Raw genomic sequence first — 21,685 nt, 5'->3', positions numbered from 1 at the left:
ATAAGTGAAAAATGTGAGTACCTTTAATTGAATACCCAACTTTATTATTAACTGTTTCTTTTTAATCTTAATGTTTATCTATATCCTTATTTTCTATTCTTACAATTACCTAATCTTAATACAATAGAATATTAATATATTGTTTATACTTGGAACATATTAAAACAAATAAACAATAAATATAAGACCTAAGCCTTTTTATAACAAATTATAAATAATGCAATCCCAAATTGTGATAAAGCTTTTATAAATTTGACGAATACTTAAATGTTTATGATTAGTATAATCCTTGGAATTGATTTGCTACAATTCAAAAAAATTGTATGACTCAATACTTGGCGAATAAAAAGAGTGGCGGAAAGTTTCTTACCAGTTCTTCTTGCCCGATCTACGCCCTTCACTTACGAACTGGTAGTAAATATAAATTTACAATTAATTAAACTTCTTTTTGACGTTCATAAGTGTTGTTTACCTATATGAATAAAGTTGAGTTTGATAACCAGTGTGCAATTAAGTATCAGTCATGATAAATCACAGCTCAACCAAGGGGCACATTACATTTCTGTATAAGTTTTATGAATCTTGTTGATAATCTTATCGTTTAGAAATCGTAATTGTTCCGTTGCATTCATTACCAATTTATCGTTTATCGCGTGAAGCAATAAAATTATGATTATAAATGTTTTGAAAGAAGACGAAAACTTCAATTATGTGAAGTGTGGTAAACTTCTCAAAATAATCACTCCTCGCTAATTTAAAGGATCCTCAAGAAAATTAAATTAACCCTTGTTGTAAGGGCTCCGAGCGCTCCTCCGGCATTGAATAGACTGCGAGGAAATTAAATAAATCACACCGAGCTTTGAGAATGCAATATTTCCTAGTAACATTTATTTAATGATGACACATTGCATAGGCTATCCCATTAAATTCATTCAATTACAAAATTATGCCAAAATACAAAATTGAAAAACAAATGTGTAGCCCTTATTTAATAAATACACGGATGTATACAAAATTATTTGCATAATCAACCTGCGAGAGTGAATAGTGTTCAAAGAAAAGAAACGAACTTACGGTTATACGTATACGTACTTATTTTTAAATTAAAAACCATTTTTCACTTTACAGATGACATGACAATACTGTCTGAAAAAAAACTAATTTTATTATTCAGGCAGTGCGTCTAAGAATAGGAACGTTACCTTAAATCGATAAATATTCTAAGAGTCAAAACTTCACGTTCTTTACGTTAAGTATATGTCAAAAATATATCGAATTTGTCACAGAATACTTAACTTAACTAAAATAATAATACACATGTTTTGGCAGTGATAATTGTAAGGTAAATAACGTTACTTTAAAACCACACAATCATTTCACTTAAGATATTTCACAAAGTAGTTTATATTTTTAAAGGTCACACTAAGGTGTCCTAAATTTTTGTTTAAGGCAACCTCCGAAGAATTTACTTTTTGTGCAAAATTTGGCAAATGACATTTAGGAGACAATTTGAATCCCCGGGCGAAGCTTCCTTGAAAATTAAGCTAAAATGAAGGCTTAAAAATTTTCAAGCAGAGTTTTTGACGCATTAAAAGTTATCTTACACCAACGTTCTTTAATGTTCGCTACAACTACTTATTATATACATTATGTATTAAGTATGTAATGGAACCCTGTAACGGGTATTTCTTTACTTAAAATGGAAAATGGAAAAAGGATAAGGAAAAAACTCATTTTTATTTTATTTGTTATTTAAAATACAAGTGGTTTCTATGAAATGTTAATGTAAATATGACAAAATACGTCAGTCCAAGGAGAAGAAATTAACAATAAAATAAGTCAAACAGCACTCTTTAAACAAACGAGTGTTGTGTATTTTTCAACCTTGTCTCTTTTTATCACGTAGTAAATATAATTCCGTTTCTTATCAGAAGAAATAGATGTATTGTACAGTTACAGTAAATTATATACAGTATAGTAAGAAAGAGTATTGAATTACGAATATATTAAAAAAATTGCTCCAATATTGATTTGTGTGTTAACTAGGTATATAATATATTGCACCAAAGCGAAATAGTAATGATATATATATTTATTAAATAAAAAAAAACGATAAATAATTCTTCGCAAATCAATAATTGTTTTGTAAGAACACAGAGAGCTTAAACATCAACTATGGCTCGCTTATCAGCAACTTTTAATGGCCCAGTTAATAGGCTATCTCGTTCTTACAACCTAATTGATAACATTGATGTAAATATTGATATATTTTACAACAGTTATTAATGAGGTTTTAGCATTAGTTATTATTATTTATTTTCTGGTTGCTTGTTTAATTATTTGATTCCATTGCTAGCTTGCCTAAGTTCTAATATAATTGATGCATATGTGTATGTGAGTAAAATTTGTGATGCCTTGCCGGCTTGTTCAGATTTTCTGAGTTTTACAAGCATTGCGATTGTCGGAATTGTGGAGTGTGGCTCGACTGTTTCGCCAATTACAGTTACTATATTTAACTAAGACACTTTATTGCTTCCAGTTAACTATTTTTTGAAAGCGAAATGTATGTATTAAATTGAAACCAGAAACTCAGGAACTGTACAACACTTACCAGAAACTGCAATGGAGCCATCACCAGTGACCTTAACACAGGTGACCTTTCCAAGATGACCGGACAGCAAGTGCAGATCAGTCCCAGTGTTGATGTCCCAAACTATCAAGTTGCAGTCCCAAGAACCGGACACCACCTGAGTCTTATTCGTTATGGCTACCGCAACGCAGGTAACTATATCTGAGTGACCCACTAGTACCTGAGAAATTGTAAATAACTCTCAGAAAAAACCACACATTAACCTTTATCATGTAGCCCTGATATATCAATCCATAGGAGTGGTTCATAAGCAAAAAATTGGCGCCAACATCTTAGCTAACTACCAACAACCATCTGGAATAACATTTATTTAAACAAGGTTTTTAAGTATGTAAAAATATGTGCTCAAAATGTAAAACGTAATAATAAAACTGTTAAAGTTATTATCTAAACAAAATTAACCATCAAATATTTAACTTCCTATAAATAAGGCTTTTTATGATAGCAACACAGGAAGCCTATTTTATTGCGCGTTGAGAGTTTAATCAGTGAAGTCGTATTTACAATCAATAAAATTTTTATGGAGATTTCTTATGGCACTGTGATTTGTTCTGTTTCTGCTTTAAACATGAACGTCGTAAATACTGTCGTTTTTTTTAAAGCAGGCAAACGGGCAAGACACTCAATCATTTGTCATAGACATCCCATGGACACTCACATTGCCAGAATGCTCGCAAGTGCGTTGCCGGCCTTTCAAGAATTGGTACGCTCTTTTCTTGAAGGACCCTAAGTCGAATTGGTTCGGAAATACTTCAGTGGGCAGCTGGTTCCACATAGCGGCGGTAACTGCCTTAGAAAAGGCCCGGATGTGGAACGACGGACGTCGAGGTGATACGGATGGTATTTTGTATTTTACCTTGAAGTCCGATAATGAAGCTGAGTTTCATTATTATTATTATATTAACGGGTATTAGACAACGAAAAACTCTTCTGAACACTCCCCATGGTAAATGCGGTAGAAGATGCAGCACCCAACTTCTTTACGCAAAGCCAAGGGATCAAGCCGCACGGAAAGTAATTGGTCGTCGACGATTCGAATCGCTCTTCGTTGAATACGGTCAAGTGGAAGGAGCTGGTACTGAGGAGCTCCCGCCCAGAGGTGAGAACAGTATTCCATGTGGGGCCGAATTTGCGCTTTATAGAGTTGTAAGCGGTGGCCCGGAGTGAAGTACCGTCTCGCCTTGCTGAGCACACCAAGCTTTTTGGAGGCTAATTTAGCCTTCCCTTCCAAATCACCGCGAAACTTGACGTTATTTGATATGTCAACGCCCAATTTCCGATGTTAACTGAGGCTTTAAGGAGAGTGCCTTCAAATAGGGGAGTAGCGACAAAGGGAGTATAAAATACAATAATTTATATAGTACACATACATACATCGTCGGTCCAAAACTGAGCGCTTTTTAAGGCAGTTTTTGCCACGAAGCATTACTATATGGAACCAGCTGCCTACTGAAGTGTTTACGAACCAAATTGACTTAGGGTCTTTCAAGAAAGAACGTACCCATTTGTAAAATGCCGGCAATGCACTCGCGTAACCTCCGGGATTGAGAGTGTCCATGAGTGGCGGTATCCCTTAATACCCGATAAGCCTTCTTACCCGTTTGCAGACCAGAAACAGAAAAACTTACTTGCGACAACTTGCCCCCATCCAACTGCCATACTTTTAAAGACATATCCATAGATCCAGTTACGACGTGATGCGAATCGGATGTCAGAGCAAAACATGTAACTCTCTCAGCATGAGACACTGATCGCTTCTCTTCGTCACCATCAGCTAGAGCCCATATACGGACAGAGTTGTCGCCTTCGGAGAGGACCTGGAATAACATTATTATTACACCTACTTTTAATTTGGAAATATAATAAAAAATTTTGATCAAAAGATATGATACACAATAGAATGATAGCTTTTGCAAATTATAATTGAATATAATATATATTTAAATACGCCAAGCTTGAAGAGAATACAACATGCAAGATTTCTATTTTACCTGTCGGAGCGTTTTCATTAAGAGGCTGTATTGTTTTCGACAGTATTCATTATTTCTATACGTTAAAGGTAAGAAAAGGAACGTTTAATAACGAAAGCAAATTTAGAAGGGGCTTGTTTCTGACATTATTCTATGAGAATAAGAATAAACCTTACCAATTTGTTACAATGTAAACCTCCTATTGGAGTACACAGAAAACATATAGCATATTATATTTAATTTCCGATTTGTCGTTAGGGAAGGAATCTAATATCAACAAATTAGGACATATGTAAGCTTACTTCAAGTTACAATTTGACGTTGAGTGTTGTCGGAAATGTCAAACAGTAACAAGACAGAAATGGTTTGACAGTTCAACTGTCATTGTTGTTCCTTTTTCATATTCTGTGTATAAAGAAAGTCACTCTAAATTGCTGCGAAGTTTTGATGTTTATAATTTGGTCACCATAGACCGGTGTTTCTCCATGAAGCATAACATCTTCAGAGCTGTAGGGAGAGCCAAGTGGGCGGCACATAAGCTAAACCCACTCATCACAGGCAACCTACCCCTCCGCACCAAGCTCACGCTATACAAGCTATATGTGCGTCCCCACCTGACACACACATCACCGGCGTAGTTCTCCTTCACAAAGGAAACCAATCGCCGAAGACTGCGCATCCCTATCTTACGGCGCGCAGTACTACCTACCTACTACTACCATTGTCGTCGCACGGCTCGCGAAGAGAATGTTTGATCGAGCGGACGCCTCTCAACATCCTTCAAAACATGGCCTCCAGACCGATACAAGTACCCGCGTGAGCTCTTCTCCGCGGGTCCCGACGACACCAGGGAAGGAACCGCGGCTTCGACCGCTGGTCGCCTCGCTGGGCCTTCCCTGGGACAACCGGGGGTCTCACGAGTCAACCGGCGCGAGTCTGCCCACTACCACGGACTACGACACCGGGACCAAGTTGAAATTACTCCTTGGCCCTCACCACTACCGGACAGACACCCCGAGTTGACCCCAACACCGGCTGCGCGCAGCGAGTGGAGCCTATGTCTCCTTGCGCGATGCGTCCCCCACCAAGGGCTATATGTCTACCCCCGTACCACCCTGTATCAGCAGGGTTGCGAAAAAGAAGCACCACCTGAAGGGGACATACGGCTCGAACGGGCCAAAGGTCACCCCTTTCAAAGGAGTGTGCAACATGAACAACGATGTTCATAATTTAAAATCACGGTTTGTAGGAAAACTAAAAAAAAATATTTTTTCCATAAACAAGTAAATATATTTTAACTCCTTAACATTTACCAGAAAATTAACATTATAATCAAACATTTAATAAAATTCCCTAACAGTTGCCAAGAAATTAATTAGTCGAGCTGTATTGTATATTAACATAATTAATATGTAAAGTAGAAAAGATGGAAGGAAGATTTTTACAACTATACATTATAAACAAAATCTTAATATTTCGGAATTTAATTGTTTAAACAAAACATATAGAAGAAATTATGTTGATTACATAACTAACTAAAATTCAATATTCATAAGTAGTTTTTGTTAGCTTAGTTCAGTCTGTTTATCTCTTACTTATCTAATTATTGATAGAAGTAAAATAATCAATCAAGAAGATAAAATTAAACGATAGACTCTCGACTAGTTTTTCTAGTTGACAATTTTAATAGTAGTTTACTTCTAGAAAAATTGCACTTTCATGTTCCTGTTTAACAGACTCGTAATTGTGCTTTGTTTCACGTTTCTCACATCAACACGCAAAAATCATTTTTTTTTTGTATCGCTCAGCCTGGACATACAATGATCACAAACTAAGACTTGACATATTATACTATCGCGGAATATGCTTAAAAGGAGTATTAAGAATATGAATCACCAGCACACCCCACATACCTACCGTTGCGCCCACGACACAGCCGAATAAGGTATTACTTAGTTAAATCTATTTCATAATTGTTAGTGGTTTTTTTTCTTTTCGTAAATGTTTGAACCAATTTACATGCATTCTATTTATGGCCATTTCTTTAGTATAATTGTTTTTTGTAATAAATAATTTACCCGCTGTAAGCTTACGTAATAACATATTATATAAACAAATTTTAACTAAAAGTACGTTTAAGTTAAACTAGAAAATTATGATATATAATAAAAGACTTACCGCATATTTCATATTAAGAGTGACATCAATACTAGTGCTGGGACAGGCTGTGGAATGTAGAACAATTCCAGAATCTACCAACCAGACGTGAACATTGCGCGCGCGGTCTCCAGACATAGCACGCCGTCCGTCCGACATCATTAAAAGGCTTTGAAGGGCTGCTGAGTGACCCTAAAAAGAAAATTTATTTATTTACAACACAAACAAAAGGTACAATAGAATAATTATTGTCTTCAAATGAAATGTTAAGCAGCGCTTCATGGCCTTATTTAAATTTACATTTCATTAGAATAGTATTTGTTCATAAACAATATCATTCCTTTGATGTACCGACACAACGCCGATTACGTATGATGGCCGATCACAGACATTTATGCACACTAACGTGATTGTCTTTAGTCGCTCATCATGGTCCATTGTGAAGGGGAGTCATATATAAGACACAACAAACTAAAAAAAGGTCCAAATAAATCCAAGTCTTTGGTTAAGGGTGTTTGGTTTGTCTTAGGATATAAAATCTTCAAAGGAAGTACAATAAATTAACATTATTTTTAAAATTGATAACAATGAATCTATTTCAAACCCAACTTCACGAGCGTTTTGTAATCTATACGAAGATATAAAAAAATCCCTTTAACCTACTCGTATAATCTACTGAAATGTTGCATATTAACGCCATCTATTGGCGATAAGTTGGTATTTCAAATTCTACGGGATTTTATTAAACTCTCTGATATAAATGAAGTTATACATTTCCGTTATATCCGTGGATTATATAAAATATTAAAATGATCAGAACTAAAGCCTTGTAGTTAAAAATGAATGCCTAAATAATAAAATATTGTTCGAAACTTTCCTAATATAACTGAACAAACGTCTAAAGGTTTGAGTGAGTTTCGAAGCGATTCTTCCTCTCGAGACTACAAAGGAACACTTAACGATCCCAAAAAGCCTTTGTTGTGGCGAAAAAGCCTTTAGAATATATAAGTTTGCAATACTTTCGGTATGATAATTAAAAGTTTCAGTTATGAATCATTCTTGGGCATTCTTCGAAAGTTTTATAAAGACCTAAAATTGTTAATTATAAAAGAAATTTAAAAGTTTGCGTCACAGCTTTACGCTTCGGTATGCTGTAATGAAAGTTAAATGGAAACTAGTTGGAGACAATTTTCGTATTAGTTGGTAAGTTACTTCAATAACGTCTACCTACTTAAAAGCGTTTCAACCTTCTAAAAGAGATTCTGACTCATTTTCACTTTGTATTTACAAAAGTTTGCCTTCCTTTGATATTTTTTTTACTTTATTGTTATGGCAAGGTTAGGATAGTAGTTTAGTTTATTTAAATTTCTTAAATAAATGGCTTAATGTTAAGAGGCTTTAGCAGGTGTTATTACAAAAGATGCAACAAAAAATACAGAACCTGTCATTTATTATAAGTAAAAAAATTATGTTCAAAATTAGTTTTTATAAATCCTTTTATTACATAACTAATTCAAACAACGGTTTTACTACAACAGACTACTAACAGATTAACAAAAATTTTCAAAATTAACGCAAAAGTACAATTACATATATTATGCAGTATTTAGACGATAAGTTTGACACCTTTAAATAAACCAAGTTAAATAACATAACTTTGACATTATGTTAATGTTATATGTCATTGTAATAATTGATATGAGAGCAGTGTTGGCCTAGTGGTTTCAGCGTACGAATCTCATCCCTAAGGTTGTAGGTTCGATCCCCGGCTGTGCACCAATGGATTTTCTTTCCATGCGCATTTAGCATTAGCTCGAACGGTGAAGGAAAACATCGTGAGGAAACTGGCTTGCCTTAGACCCAAAAAAAAGTCTACGGCGTGCTTCACCTACTGGCCTATTAGATTAACAAGTGATCATGAAACAGATACAGAAATCTGAGGCCCAGACCTAAAAAGGTTGTAGCGCCTTTGAATTGCATGCCTATTTATATATGGCTATATAGTGCAGATATTTGTAGTTGATCGATCTAATTGTACCACTATCTTGGCAAATAAACGATGTATTATTATTATTATATTATAGAGATATCTACTTTATATCGTTAAAAACACGCATAACAAAAGTAATATGTATGGATTTATACGACTATGAGGAAAGTGGACAATCTTTGAGTGCCTACTAGCCCAAAAAACCTACAAACCACTACGTATTCACGTCGACAAATGAGTCACAAAAGGGGGCATGTACCTTATAAGTCAACGATGGAGAATTGTCAGCTAACTGCCAAACGACAATAGTTCTATCCTCAGACCCGCTCAGCACCAGGAGATTATTTGGCGAAAACGTCACACATGTGATGTGGCCTATATGACCACTAAGAGTTGCTTGGAGCCGGTGTGTGGACAGCTGCCAGACACGAACCAAGCCTCTAGCACAGCCACTGGCAGCGAGCTGTCCATCTCTTGATACTTCCAAGCAGCTTATTGGTATTAGTTCACTTTGTTCCGCCTGAATCAGAAACTATAAGTAAGCATGAATAAGTCAGAATTTGTGTAAATTTCATTGCAGTCGCCCAAATAAGTACTCTAAAGGTAAATCTAAAAAGCAAAGTCGTGCAAAACTTTTTATACCTTACAAATAGACATTTCTAGACTCAAATGTTTGTGTTAAAGAAAGTTACACAAAAGATTATAGTTGTTCCAATAAAACGAGTTTTAATTCTGTAAAACGTAAAGTTTAACTGAGATTATCTCGCTCTGTAATAGTATAACCCTCTTTGATATGTACATAATTAATCTTAACAGCTTTTCATTAAATTTATATTAAACCTAATCTGATTTGAAGTAAAATAAAATTTAAATTAAATAATTTCTAGTTATACTTTTTTACGTTTTACAAATCCGCTCATTTATCATAAATAAATTAACATTTATTATAATAATTAAATGTAAGATTTAATAGGTAATATTAACATATACAAAAGTTATTTTCAGGTTATAGCGGTTTCTTTAAAAATATTAAACTGGAATCTGTGTTCAATATTTTGTATGAAAATTTTCAAATATTAAATCTCTAAAGTTTCCATACTTAAAATACTTTAACCGTTTCACATCTGTATCAATTGGATTAACGTCAGCTGCAACTGAACTAAAAATAGATGTAAAAACATCTGATATATCGCTGAAACTTTTAAATGAATTGATGGAAAACTATTCACGCAAAAACCTCAATTTTAAGGGTGAAATATTTTCAGCTTTTTAATAAATAGGATTATAATTTACAACAATTTATTTACAGTAATAATATCGTACAATAGATATTCGTATTTTCTGTTTGTAACAAAACTCGAGCGTTGAACGCACGTAACAAAGGGTTATATTGTTATTTATTCTACTAATGGCTTGTCCCGGTTCTAATAATAAAAGCTTTTTAGAGATAACTCTTGTAATCGGTCCAGTAGTTTTCTAATTTAGTCGTTTGACTATTTATTTTAGAAAGATCTTGAATCCATCTCGAAAAAAGAGTTGCCAACATAGAAAACTAGGCTAGCGTACTTTAAGATGTCATTGGAGAATTGTAGGAAATTAATTGATATATCGTTTTCATTTAGTCAGAATAAGATTGATTGCCCCAAGCTTTTAACTAAATTTAAATTTCGTGGTCCCTCTTGGTACCCCAGGCTATCATCTAATTTGCCCCTCCAACACTCACTGATATCTAGACTGAGCATTCTGATACACGAGCTAGATCTGTATTTTCCTTTGATTTTGTTTATATATCTTAATGTTTGCCTATAAGTGAATGTCACATCTAATACCGTATTGTATTTTTCTTTTACCAGTGTATCAGTGTACCGAGTGTTGTCAAATAAATAAATAGTTGAGATATACTATGAAGCTATCTTTAGAGAAATAATTTCATACTAAGTCTATTCAATGTAATCGATTCTATAGATAAATGTTAAAAGCCTCTACGTGTTTCGAGTAACATCTCGATAGCTATAACTCGACTCTGATTGAGAGGCTTCGTGTTACATACTTGACCTCATTGAAGTCTAGATTCTAGAACACTCTGTTTGTAGAACTTAAAGCTCGTTATGTTTGTGGTGAAGTTCGTTCGACGTTCGTTAGTGGATTTGATGAGCATACGGTAAGTATTTTTCAATGATTTTTTACATAAATGTATCATTACGCCTATTATAAATATACTATTAGATATAGGTAAGGAGCGATTCTCATCCTTGAGGTCATAAGTTCGATATCGTGCACAATTGGACTTTCAGTATATCTGCGCATTTACCATTCGCTCAAATGGTGAAGTAAAATATCATGAGGAAACTGGCACTCCTGAGACCCAAACTTGACAGACACAGGAGGCTGATCAACTACTTGCCTTTTAGATTGACAATTCATAAACCAGATACAGAAATCTGAAGCACTGACCTAAAAAAGTTGAAAAACTAATAAATATTTTAAAGAATTAATTTTTGTACAATAAAATATTGTTTTGAAAGACCCTCGCCAAGACATGAACTAAAATTATTTTGTGATACAAGGAATAAATATTAACCTGTAGCATAGATATATTTGTCGTTGATTTTGTTTGACGTCTCTTCATTTGTTTCGTAGGCCTGAAGTTCGTCAAGTTATCTTCTGTGTGGAACGAATATATGGTCACCCGATTTCCTCCTAAAAAGGACCTCATCACATTATTGATCCAAAATATTCAAAATAACATCAAGTCATACCTTAAAGTTAACACCATTGTTAGTATGCACGTTGTATCTCACGTTCCCGGGATAATAATTGTATTAATAATGTTTATCTTATAGAATATGCGCTGTATCGTTAAAATTTACAAATTATATTTATTTCAATAGTCACTAATGTTACAATATTTATACATTTTAAAATAGCCGTGATAGCACACTAGCTAAGCGCTAAGCTTTTCCCTTACGTCAAAAATATATTGGATTTTGACATATAAAACTCCCGGTCTTAGTTCGTAATTTCTGTTTCACCCTAAGTTACCAACATTTCATTACATCAATATCAACATACATATGATTAAATTAAGAGATAAGCCACTCCTGTTTATATGTGTCATACAATTAAGTTTTTTTTATGTAAATTTGCTAAAATGTATAAACTATTGTTGAAAATGGTGAAACTGTCTGTGGGAGCCCCACTATAGTAAATGGTACAATAGAGTAAATGGTACAATAGAGTGCCTATTAGATTATTGGTTATTTTTTATGTTACAGGCGGCAATCGGGCAGGAAGCTCACCGGACGTGAAGTCCAACCGCTGCCCATACACTAATTGCTAGACGGCTCGCAAGTGTGTTGCCGGTGTTTTAATTTAATATATTCAACATGATTATTTTATTACATTGTAAGGTAAGATTTAACAATGTTAGTATTTAGGTGAGTGCAGTATTGGCAATGTTATACGAACGTAATGTCAACGAAGATTTGTCCGCATTGCAGCATGCTGTAATCTAGTACAAAACAGTAACAACTTTAAATATCTTTTTTTAATTAAATTAATCAATAAATCCTTTTATAAATTAGGCTATAATGATCCTAACCCTTGGTAGTGTGTGTGTGGCTGTGACACAAATATTACTAATATACCATTTATTAAACTAAAACGTACTAACTCCTCCGTACTATAAAGTATATAATAACAACGAATTTTCCGCGTAAACGAACATATCCCATTATATAAGCCTCCCGTTAGTACTTAAACAAACGAGTTTGATTTTTGAATATATTACAAAAACCTTACCAGCAGCAAGAAGAAAATGATCTTGATCAGCGACTGCAAGTGCGGCGATGTCATGAGCAGCTGCAAGTGTGCGCAGGAGATGTCCACTATGAAGGCTGTATACGTATATGCGTTGATCTGTGCAAGCGACCGCGGCGCGTGATGAATCGTGGGCGACGCAAAAACATTTCACCTAAAAACGTGTCGCAATACTATATTAGTTATATGCGTTTAATCCTATCAAGAGGCTAAAACGTTTAGTTAAATGTTAGCAATTGTGCAATTCTGTAGTTTTAGGTAACCTGATTTTTACTCTTAATGCAACGAAAAGATAATTAACAAGTTTGCAGTCATCACTGTCGAAAATTAATAAATTTTATGAAATAATTTTTAAAATGGATGACGGTCAGCGGATAGACACAAGCTGTTTCTTTGATTTTATAGCAAATACGTGTAGTCTTCTGTACGTCAACCTGAAATAATGAATATTTTGTGTATGTACTTAGGACCATATATAATTGAAAAAAAAATGTAAGTATTGACTAAAAAAATGTTCACACAAACAACCTGAAAGGAAATCTGAATGTGATAAATGTCGATATATTATAAATTTAAGTTGTAAGGCGTTTGAGCTTTCATTAACCTGGTTGAAGCTCCTAAGATAATCAAAGCGGTATCAGAAAATTCACCAACAACAATGTTCTGTTTCGGACAAGTTCAGATAGTTTCAGTTAGTACAAATATAAAGTCCATGTCATTATTCACGGTTTATAAGGGTTTAATTGCATCTTACAAGAGGCACCTGAGACTACTATTCCGAATATATATATTTATATATATACTAGCGGACCCGACAGACTTCGTTCTGTCAAAAAGATTTAAAATGTGGCAGTTTTTTGTTCCTACCGATTTTATAGTCGGCGCAAACAATTCTCCTGAACAGAACCGTCACCCTGATGATAGGGTGATGTGTGAGGTTCAGCTCGGGTGACCAAAGTATCTTCGCTTCCACGAACTTTGGCCACTCTTCTGTGACCCGCTAAATAACCCCGACTGGGATATTTTCCTATTAGTAGGTATGTATTTAAATAATTTAGCACAGATAGGGATATTAAATTAATAATTCAAAAATTAAACCCTCTTTTAACGCGGTTTGTTTGACAGATGTAATGACGTGAAAACGTCGCATGCCGAAACTAAAATAAAATAAATAATACCGCGAAGCCAACCAAAATAAATATCAGTACTAATGATCTATAGCTATTACAATTTTTGACTATTCAATTTGGTCGGGTTCGCGATATTGTCACTTTTGTTGAATTTCGGAACGCGACAAAATCCTCCTACACAAACACGCACACTGTTTTGATAGATATGATTGAATTTGAACTTTGTGCAGCGATAATAAAGTGCAAATAGACTCTTTGACGTTAGGAACACACCTACATTGCTTAGACAACAGTGAGTGCTTGTAATTTAATATGAACTTTTTTTATTAGCAATAAAGTTCAAATTGACTGTAGAAAATGTTTCTATGGGAAAAAGAAAAGGGCTGTTTTTAGGGTTTTCCCGGAAATTATTAGATTTTTTCTCGCCTTTTAAACCTTCCCTAGACCTCCACGAACATTTCAAGACTAAGATAAGATAAATCCGTTCAGCCGTTCTAGTTTTAGTGAGACTAACGAACAGCAATTCATTTTTATATATATAGATTCATTTATCATCATCATTATATCATATATTTATATATAAATTTATTATATATATATATATATATATATATATAAATGAATCCCTATTTCCCTTGGTCACGGCATCACGCGTGAACGGCTACACCTATTTCGCTAATGATTTTTTGTTGTGTTTGTTATTGTCAGTAGGTTCTTATGTAAGAAAAAAATAAGGAACTGGCGCGGAAAATTAGAAAATTTAAGAATACTTAACCACCATATTAAATAATCCTGATTGACTTTTGTTATGATAGCAATTTTTTTCAGTGTTTTTACAATTCAAACTTTTTTGATGTAACCTAATGGCGTTGGACATTACATTGACAGAACATTTTTTTAGTTAATTATACCAATTCGAAATCAATATTCATAGTTAAGACAGGACAACGTCAGTCGGGTCCGCTAGTATTATATATAACTTAATATTAAACATATATTATTTAATATTCATAAGTTTATTTATCCAAGGGGTAAGTTTTAAATAAGAGTGTCTTAGTTGAACTCATAAACATCTAAAGATGTAGAAATAGAAAACTGAAGTATTCCGAACCAATTCGACTTCCTTCAAGAATAGAGCCTACCAATTCCTAAAAGGCCGGTCACCCACTTGCAGCCTTCTGGGAATGGGAGTGTCCATGGGCGGTATTACTTAATATTTGGTAAGCCTCCTGCCCGTTTGCTATATATAGAAAAAGCATAAATAGATTTATTATACAAAACGTATTTACTACAAAACATTTCACTTATAACCACAATAGTTCTTCAAGTCAATGATGCTTAAACTATTTCTACAGGGATAGAAATAGATATTCGAGTACAATATAAGATCTATTGTGGCTTCGTTGTCGACAAAATATTATGCATTGTGCTCTGAATATCCATGAAGAATATTTGTTTAAGAAGTTAAATATTTATTATGATATATTGACAAAATTTATGAATTCATTAAAGGTAAATGTTAAGCTTTTTACAATTAAAAACATGTCAATAATAAAGAGTAGCGCAGAGTTTCTTGCCAGTTCTTCTGCAATTTTACGCGATAGATTCAACGCCCAGTGAATATAATTTAAGAATCATTTTTGTGGATACCTATATAAAATTCCTGTAAATGAAATGAAAAAAAAATGTTTCATGATAATTTTTTTAATTTAATAGGTATTACAGTGATCAGCCTGCCGTGTCTGACACACGCCGTCGACTTTTTGGGTATAAGGCAAAACTGGTTTCCTCACGATGTTTTCCTTCACCGTTCGAGCCAATGTTAAGGTCCTATACGGTCGCACAACTCCAAAAAAGTACAATGTTTCTTTAGATTTTTTGTCAACGTTTCTTGAAGTATGGCAGATGGAAAAAATATATGATGTAGTTGAGTAGTTTATACATGATTGAAATACCTTCGCTCGATAGAAAATAAATCCAAACATAGCCAATTTTTGACACTTTGAATTCATTGTATGACGAAAATGTGTATGAAACATGATTTTGAAATTTACACGATATATTTTATCGCAAGCCAAGTAATCAATTTCAGAAAAATAATTGATAAAATTATATAATTGATAAAATAAGGGACCTTCATTGTGGACCGCAGTCCACCCCGAGACACTGACACAGCAATGCGCCCTGGTATAGGGCCTTAAATGCACACATAGACAGAAAGTCCATTGGTGCACAGCTGGGGATCGAACCTAAGATCTCATGGATATTATCTAAATGGATATATATTTTAAACGTGGTTTTTTAACCACAATAAACCGCTTTAAACGTATCAAAATTTCATTACCAAAATGGACTGAAACTGAGCAGTTATCACTAGATCCTGTAAATGTAATAAGACAGGGTCTCGGCCATTTAATGGAAATCGACGGCAATTTATTTTATCCACCAATGTGTAAGTAAGAGGTAAAACACATCGGTGATCCTCAATTACAGCAGCCACGGGAAGAAATTTAAGATAAATCCTTTTCGGTGTTCCAATAATACGATCACTTAAATGCCTCTTTGCTGCGTAATGGGACGGAGAGTGAAGTACTCTCCGTACTATTTATTTCTTTTTTATAGATTACAATTTATTTGCGGTATGATGGAGCTCATTAGTGTATTATCTTAATTACTTCATATAATTGTAAATTATATTAATTCGTGTACGTTTTTAACTATTTTTAATACTTTGTGAAGGATTAAATAGCGGCGTAAATATATAATCCGTTCGTAAGGTATATGTGTGTAAGGTACACGCAACAGGGACCAAACTTTTTAAATTTGTTTTTATATTATATTCATTCATTTTTAATTATTATTATTACTATGTAGGTTAAGTGAATTGTTAAAAATAAATCTTTAATTTATAAAAAAATACAAAACTGGAACTGAAACACACAAATGTAATGTTGAAATTTACACATATCAAAGATGTCAAATTCAAAAAAATGGTTTTAATTTTGGCCATAAATATTGACATTACGCGATGTTTAATTAACTTACACTTACATGCTGAAACTGGAATATATAAATCTGACCTGAGAAGAAAACATTATATGGTTTTGTTAATAATAAATTATATATCTTTATGTTCATCGTAAACTGCTTAGCGCCTTAATCTTTTAAACTTCTCTTCATTCACATATAAAATAATATATAGTAAAATATATTACTATAGTATATTATATTTACAAGCTAATTAATAGCTGAATAATAAGATTGAAGTAACAAGAAGAAATTTCTTAATAAATCAACATATCCGATTGAAAAGCAATCCAATTAAAGTTCAACAAGAAAACTAAATCTTATATTATTGACTCCTGACTTCCATATAACCTTTTTTTTATATCGATATATTGAAAATAAAGAAAATGTATTTCTTTGTGAGTGACCTTTTTCGCTAGACGTCCGGGATTATTGAAACTTCAGACGCGTTAATAACATAGAATGTTGTTTTGACAATCGCTTTGCATATAAAATCCAGTTGTATATACATTATAAGGGTATCTATTTCTAGATATTTATCATTTTCTATTAAGACTTTAAACCTCTATATTTCTAGAAATGAATAATCACTACGTACGTATCCCTAGCCCCGGGAACAAATTCGCTTGCTTTAGCAATATCTATTTTTTTTTTCAGAAAAATAAATTACTAGGATACATATATAACAAATCAAACAGTTTTTTCCTACTTGGCGATTTAAATATATTTGTTGTAAATAGTTAAAAAATTACTAAATGTACATTAAAATAATTTATCTAACTTGACGTTTTCAATTGCTTCACTATTTAAACATAATTACGGTCACAGTAATCGCACATTACGACGGTAATTTTGACGAATGTCTAGAACGTAATAATTTATTGCCACTCTTTTCCCGGAAATATTGGTGAAACAGAGATACATTACCAAATACCAATATACCAAAACAATTACAATGTTTATTTATTTTAAAACAGTCGCATTCACTTATATGATAACTTGCCAGAATTTCAATCTGAACTAAAACTATCCTAAATGTTGTTACTATCAATTTCAGGAAAGTAAATTAGTATTGACTTTGGTTACCATAGCTTTTACACATTGAAAAAAAAAACATATTTTTAACCAGATTAAAGCTATTTGTATTATTTATTATAAGTTTATAAAAAATATTTTTTTTTCCAAAGTAAATTAGGTTGTGCTTAAAATTATTTTCGTAGAATAATGATTTATAAGAAGTTGTATTGCAAAAAATCATCACCCAATGTCAAAATTGAGAAAACATTGAAACAGTCGTAATAGTGCTTTATGGTTTTCTCCGGGGCAAGCGATATGCAAAATCCTGGAAACAAAAGAAAGCGCTCACCTTAGCCTTATGCCGTTTAAGAGGATGTAAATAAGTTCCAGTGATAAAAGTTCTCAAATGCAATTCATTTTCGCCCTGAAGTGTGATGAGGAAGACGTTGTCATCTGTCACTTCCATGATATGTATCGGAACTCCAGCGGCTATTGTACTCAGTAATATGAAGTTGTCAACACTCCATGTACAAACAGTGCCATCCTGTGATCCAGTGACTAGAATGTCGCCATCTTGAATCACTTTTACTGACGTCACTGGACCGCGGTGGTGGTCCAATTTTGTTACCTAATGAAAAAGTTATGTTCATTATTCCATGCCTTATAACTTTAAGAGTAATTTTTAAAATTATTATTCATGTATAAAACATATTAAGGGCTCATTTTTACTTTTTTATATTTAAGATAAAGTCTCAAATTAGATGATTGTGTTAATTGACAAACTAAGCTATATCAATAGTGATACATTATATATATACAAGACAAAATTCAGAAACAATTCTAAGGGCGAACAAATTCTGTTCTTCCACAATCCTATTATCAATTTCGCCACTTAGCCTTGCATCAATATACAATATACTATTAAATTGATGTTTTTGGTATATTTTATTTTTACATTTTCGGTACAGAGACAGACAACATATTGATTGAATACATAAAGCTACTACAAACTAAACAACATTTTTAAACCTGCACCTACACCTGTACACATAATTTCTGTGGCATCTTCAGTCCTGGTTTACCAAATACTAAGCATTACATACAGTATACATTAAATTCAATGACAAAAATAGAAATTATTTCGTTTGCAAGTCTTCACCGCGAATAATCTTTTTAAATTCATAAAAACTATTGTGAAAAATATCAACACACAGAATTATAATACATTCTAGCGAGTGGACCATTCTGGAATACATTGTTGTAACTTATGGGTGTCTTACATAGTTGTGGGATACGCACAGAAGGTGTCGGTACCTTGATGTCAAGTTTATCTAAAAGATAGCTGTCAAGTGAGCCATTTGCTATTACGAAGAGCCCAGGTTGATCAACCACCTCCTCCTTTCAAGACTTACCATCTGAAAGTGGGCAAGACGCTGATCATATTGATTTATTTCGAGCCGAAGTCCATACGAGCATAAGGCCCTAACAAACCCCCTTTGTATTGCTACTAATCTATCTGTATGAAATGTATAAAAAAAACCGTCTTAACATCCTCAGATTTCTGTATCTGTTTCATTATTATTCGTCAATATAATAGACAAGCGATCAGTGTCCTGTGCGTGACACACGCCGTAGACTTTTTGAGGCTCACGATGTTTTCTTTCACCGTTGGAGCGAATTTTAAATGCCTACATAAAAAGTACATTGACGCACGAACCGGGGATGGATGCCTACGATATCTGAAGCCACTAGGCCACCACTGCATTTGACATATACTATCTAAAATTAGTCTGATGAAAGGGATTATATTACATTGCAATTAACGTACCAAAGCTCCATCGACAATAGACGTCACAATAACAGCCGAGTCCTCCCCTCCGCTGATCACAAGCGAACGGTTCACGATAGCTGCCACGCACAATACGGGCGCAATATGTTCCCTGGAGAAATTATTCTCTGATTATTCAACTTCACTAAGCACCATATTGATCATATCATGTGCAAGAGACATGATTACCGTTCATACCCTCTTATACGCTCTGGGTTTATACGCCAAAGTGTCTTTGATTGCATATATACGACGACCGCCACTAGTGAATAATATGCTTTGGATTTCAGTACAATCATAAAACACTATACTGAAAGTACAATTTAATTAAAATAGGTACTGCAAGAATCAAAATCCACTGAGTGAGGTAGTCGAGTATCGACTCGATCGAATATGATCGCGTAGCGGTTGGCTGTTTTAAATGATTGATGATGAACGATGCTACCCTCAACAAATACAAAATAAAACTGGTACTTCGAACAAATTCTACTTACTACATCGTTTATTAAAACCAAAACATAACAATCTAATAAGAGTATTTACAATTTTCTTAACTATGTAGGTTATCTATGTAGGGTAATAATAAAAATAATTAAATATTAAAAGTTTGGTTCCTGTGGCAGTGTACCTTTAAAGTTTTATTTTATTCTTAAGTAGAACACCAAATTCCATATAAAACAACTCGTTCCTGTGGATAGAATTTTTAAGGCATCCTTCGACAAAGAAAAATCTTGGAACCTTATTGGCTTCGGTAAAAGCTAAGTGTAGCTTTTATTTTATCAAGATGGCACGTTGAAAAGGCTAGTTTCTATAAAATACCCTTGTAATCGGTCTACCAGCGACAAAGTTTCATCGGGTAACTTTAAATGTTCAACCGTGAACAATTGTTTTCAGATAGGGTAACAATAAAGCATTCAATTTGAAAGTGTAAAATACAATTGAAAGTAAATGGAAAATCAACAGCGCGATGACATTCAATTAAAGCCTTCCTTGGATTTTACTAAAGTTCTGGTAGTATTGTTTACGGAGAAAGGTTCATTTTACTATAAGAATTATGCAATCTATAATAATAATTATCATACATTTATCCATATTTACGAAATATACACACACATAAAATTTATACAAAAATATATTTTTTTTCGAGTACTTTTATAAGTCTCCTTGAACTAACATCACCATTCTCTATCTTGAGCCTACTGTGTAAGAGGGCAATCTCTCTTTATTTTTCTTGGTGGCCCTGTTAACCTGATTATCTATCTACCATTGTTCATGTGTGGCCCCGCCCATTTCGAATTAACTAAATCAATTAACTTACAATATCTTCGTTTTAACAGCAAGTGTGTGAAGGTCCCAAACAATGACACTTGTATCTTCGGAACCGGTTAGCAAATATTGAGATTCACGAGTCACGCACATACAGAGAATCCTGCCCGAGTGACCTGCAAATATACACGTAATGGGAACACAGACCAAAAGCAAACAACAAAATAAATATACTTGTTTGTTCATAGTGAAATGGCGTATGATTTCTGAAGGGTGGAAATTGACAAAACACTGATATGAATGTTACCTGTGCGGGTTTTGTTCGTATGGAAACTGTATAAAAACAAAAGATACACACGGCGGGATATGCCTTTAATATTTGTAGGGATAAAAATGTACAAAAATTATTTATAAAAACTAAATTAGACTGGTGGCTTTTTGTATCTTTCTGTGAAATTTTAATTACGCGGTGCTGAAAAAACCATAACTAAATGATACTTTAAATGAAATGGAGCAATTAGGTACCGGCATTTATACATAAGACTTATACCGCTTATAAAAATAAATTAAGTTATATTTAATTTTGATGGCAATACTTATTAGTGCATTTGGAGTCGGTTCTATTAAAAAGAAGTTCGAATTTTATTAAAATCTAGTGGTGTCTTCTAGATTTGTTAATGTAGTCTTTTGATTTAGCTGGCTCAACAGCTTCTTTGGGCTTTTCTATCGCTCCCAGTCTGTATGGCCTCCCTAAGAAATTATGCAACTGGATCTCCAGCTTTCTCGGTGTTCGCAGCATCAAGGCCGTCATTGACGGAGCATGTTCCGATC

General features: G+C 33.6%; 1 protein-coding gene across 2 annotated transcripts in view; it reads right to left on the bottom strand.

Moving 5' to 3' along the window:
* The window catches only part of LOC123708577 (protein qui-1), a 101,482-nt gene that overhangs the window by 6,480 nt on the left and 73,317 nt on the right, over positions 1-21,685 (bottom strand). The window contains exons 16-24 of one of the 2 annotated variants that reach the window (XM_045659353.1): positions 20,907-21,030; positions 19,589-19,700; positions 18,110-18,388; positions 12,569-12,740; positions 11,349-11,467; positions 9,027-9,299; positions 6,799-6,969; positions 4,279-4,467; positions 2,612-2,810 (exon numbers count right to left, since the gene is read on the bottom strand). In XM_045659353.1, the coding sequence (XP_045515309.1) occupies positions 2,612-2,810; positions 4,279-4,467; positions 6,799-6,969; positions 9,027-9,299; positions 11,349-11,467; positions 12,569-12,740; positions 18,110-18,388; positions 19,589-19,700; positions 20,907-21,030 (1,638 nt within the window). The remainder of the gene's footprint in view (positions 1-2,611; positions 2,811-4,278; positions 4,468-6,798; positions 6,970-9,026; positions 9,300-11,348; positions 11,468-12,568; positions 12,741-18,109; positions 18,389-19,588; positions 19,701-20,906; positions 21,031-21,685) is intronic. The other variant, XM_045659354.1, reaches the window with a different exon arrangement.

This window comes from Pieris brassicae, chromosome 4 (genome assembly GCF_905147105.1).
Source record: "Pieris brassicae chromosome 4, ilPieBrab1.1, whole genome shotgun sequence".
NCBI lineage: Eukaryota > Metazoa > Arthropoda > Insecta > Lepidoptera > Pieridae > Pieris > Pieris brassicae.
Note: the sequence above shows the minus strand (reverse complement) of the source record. Positions and strands in the feature narration are given on the sequence as shown.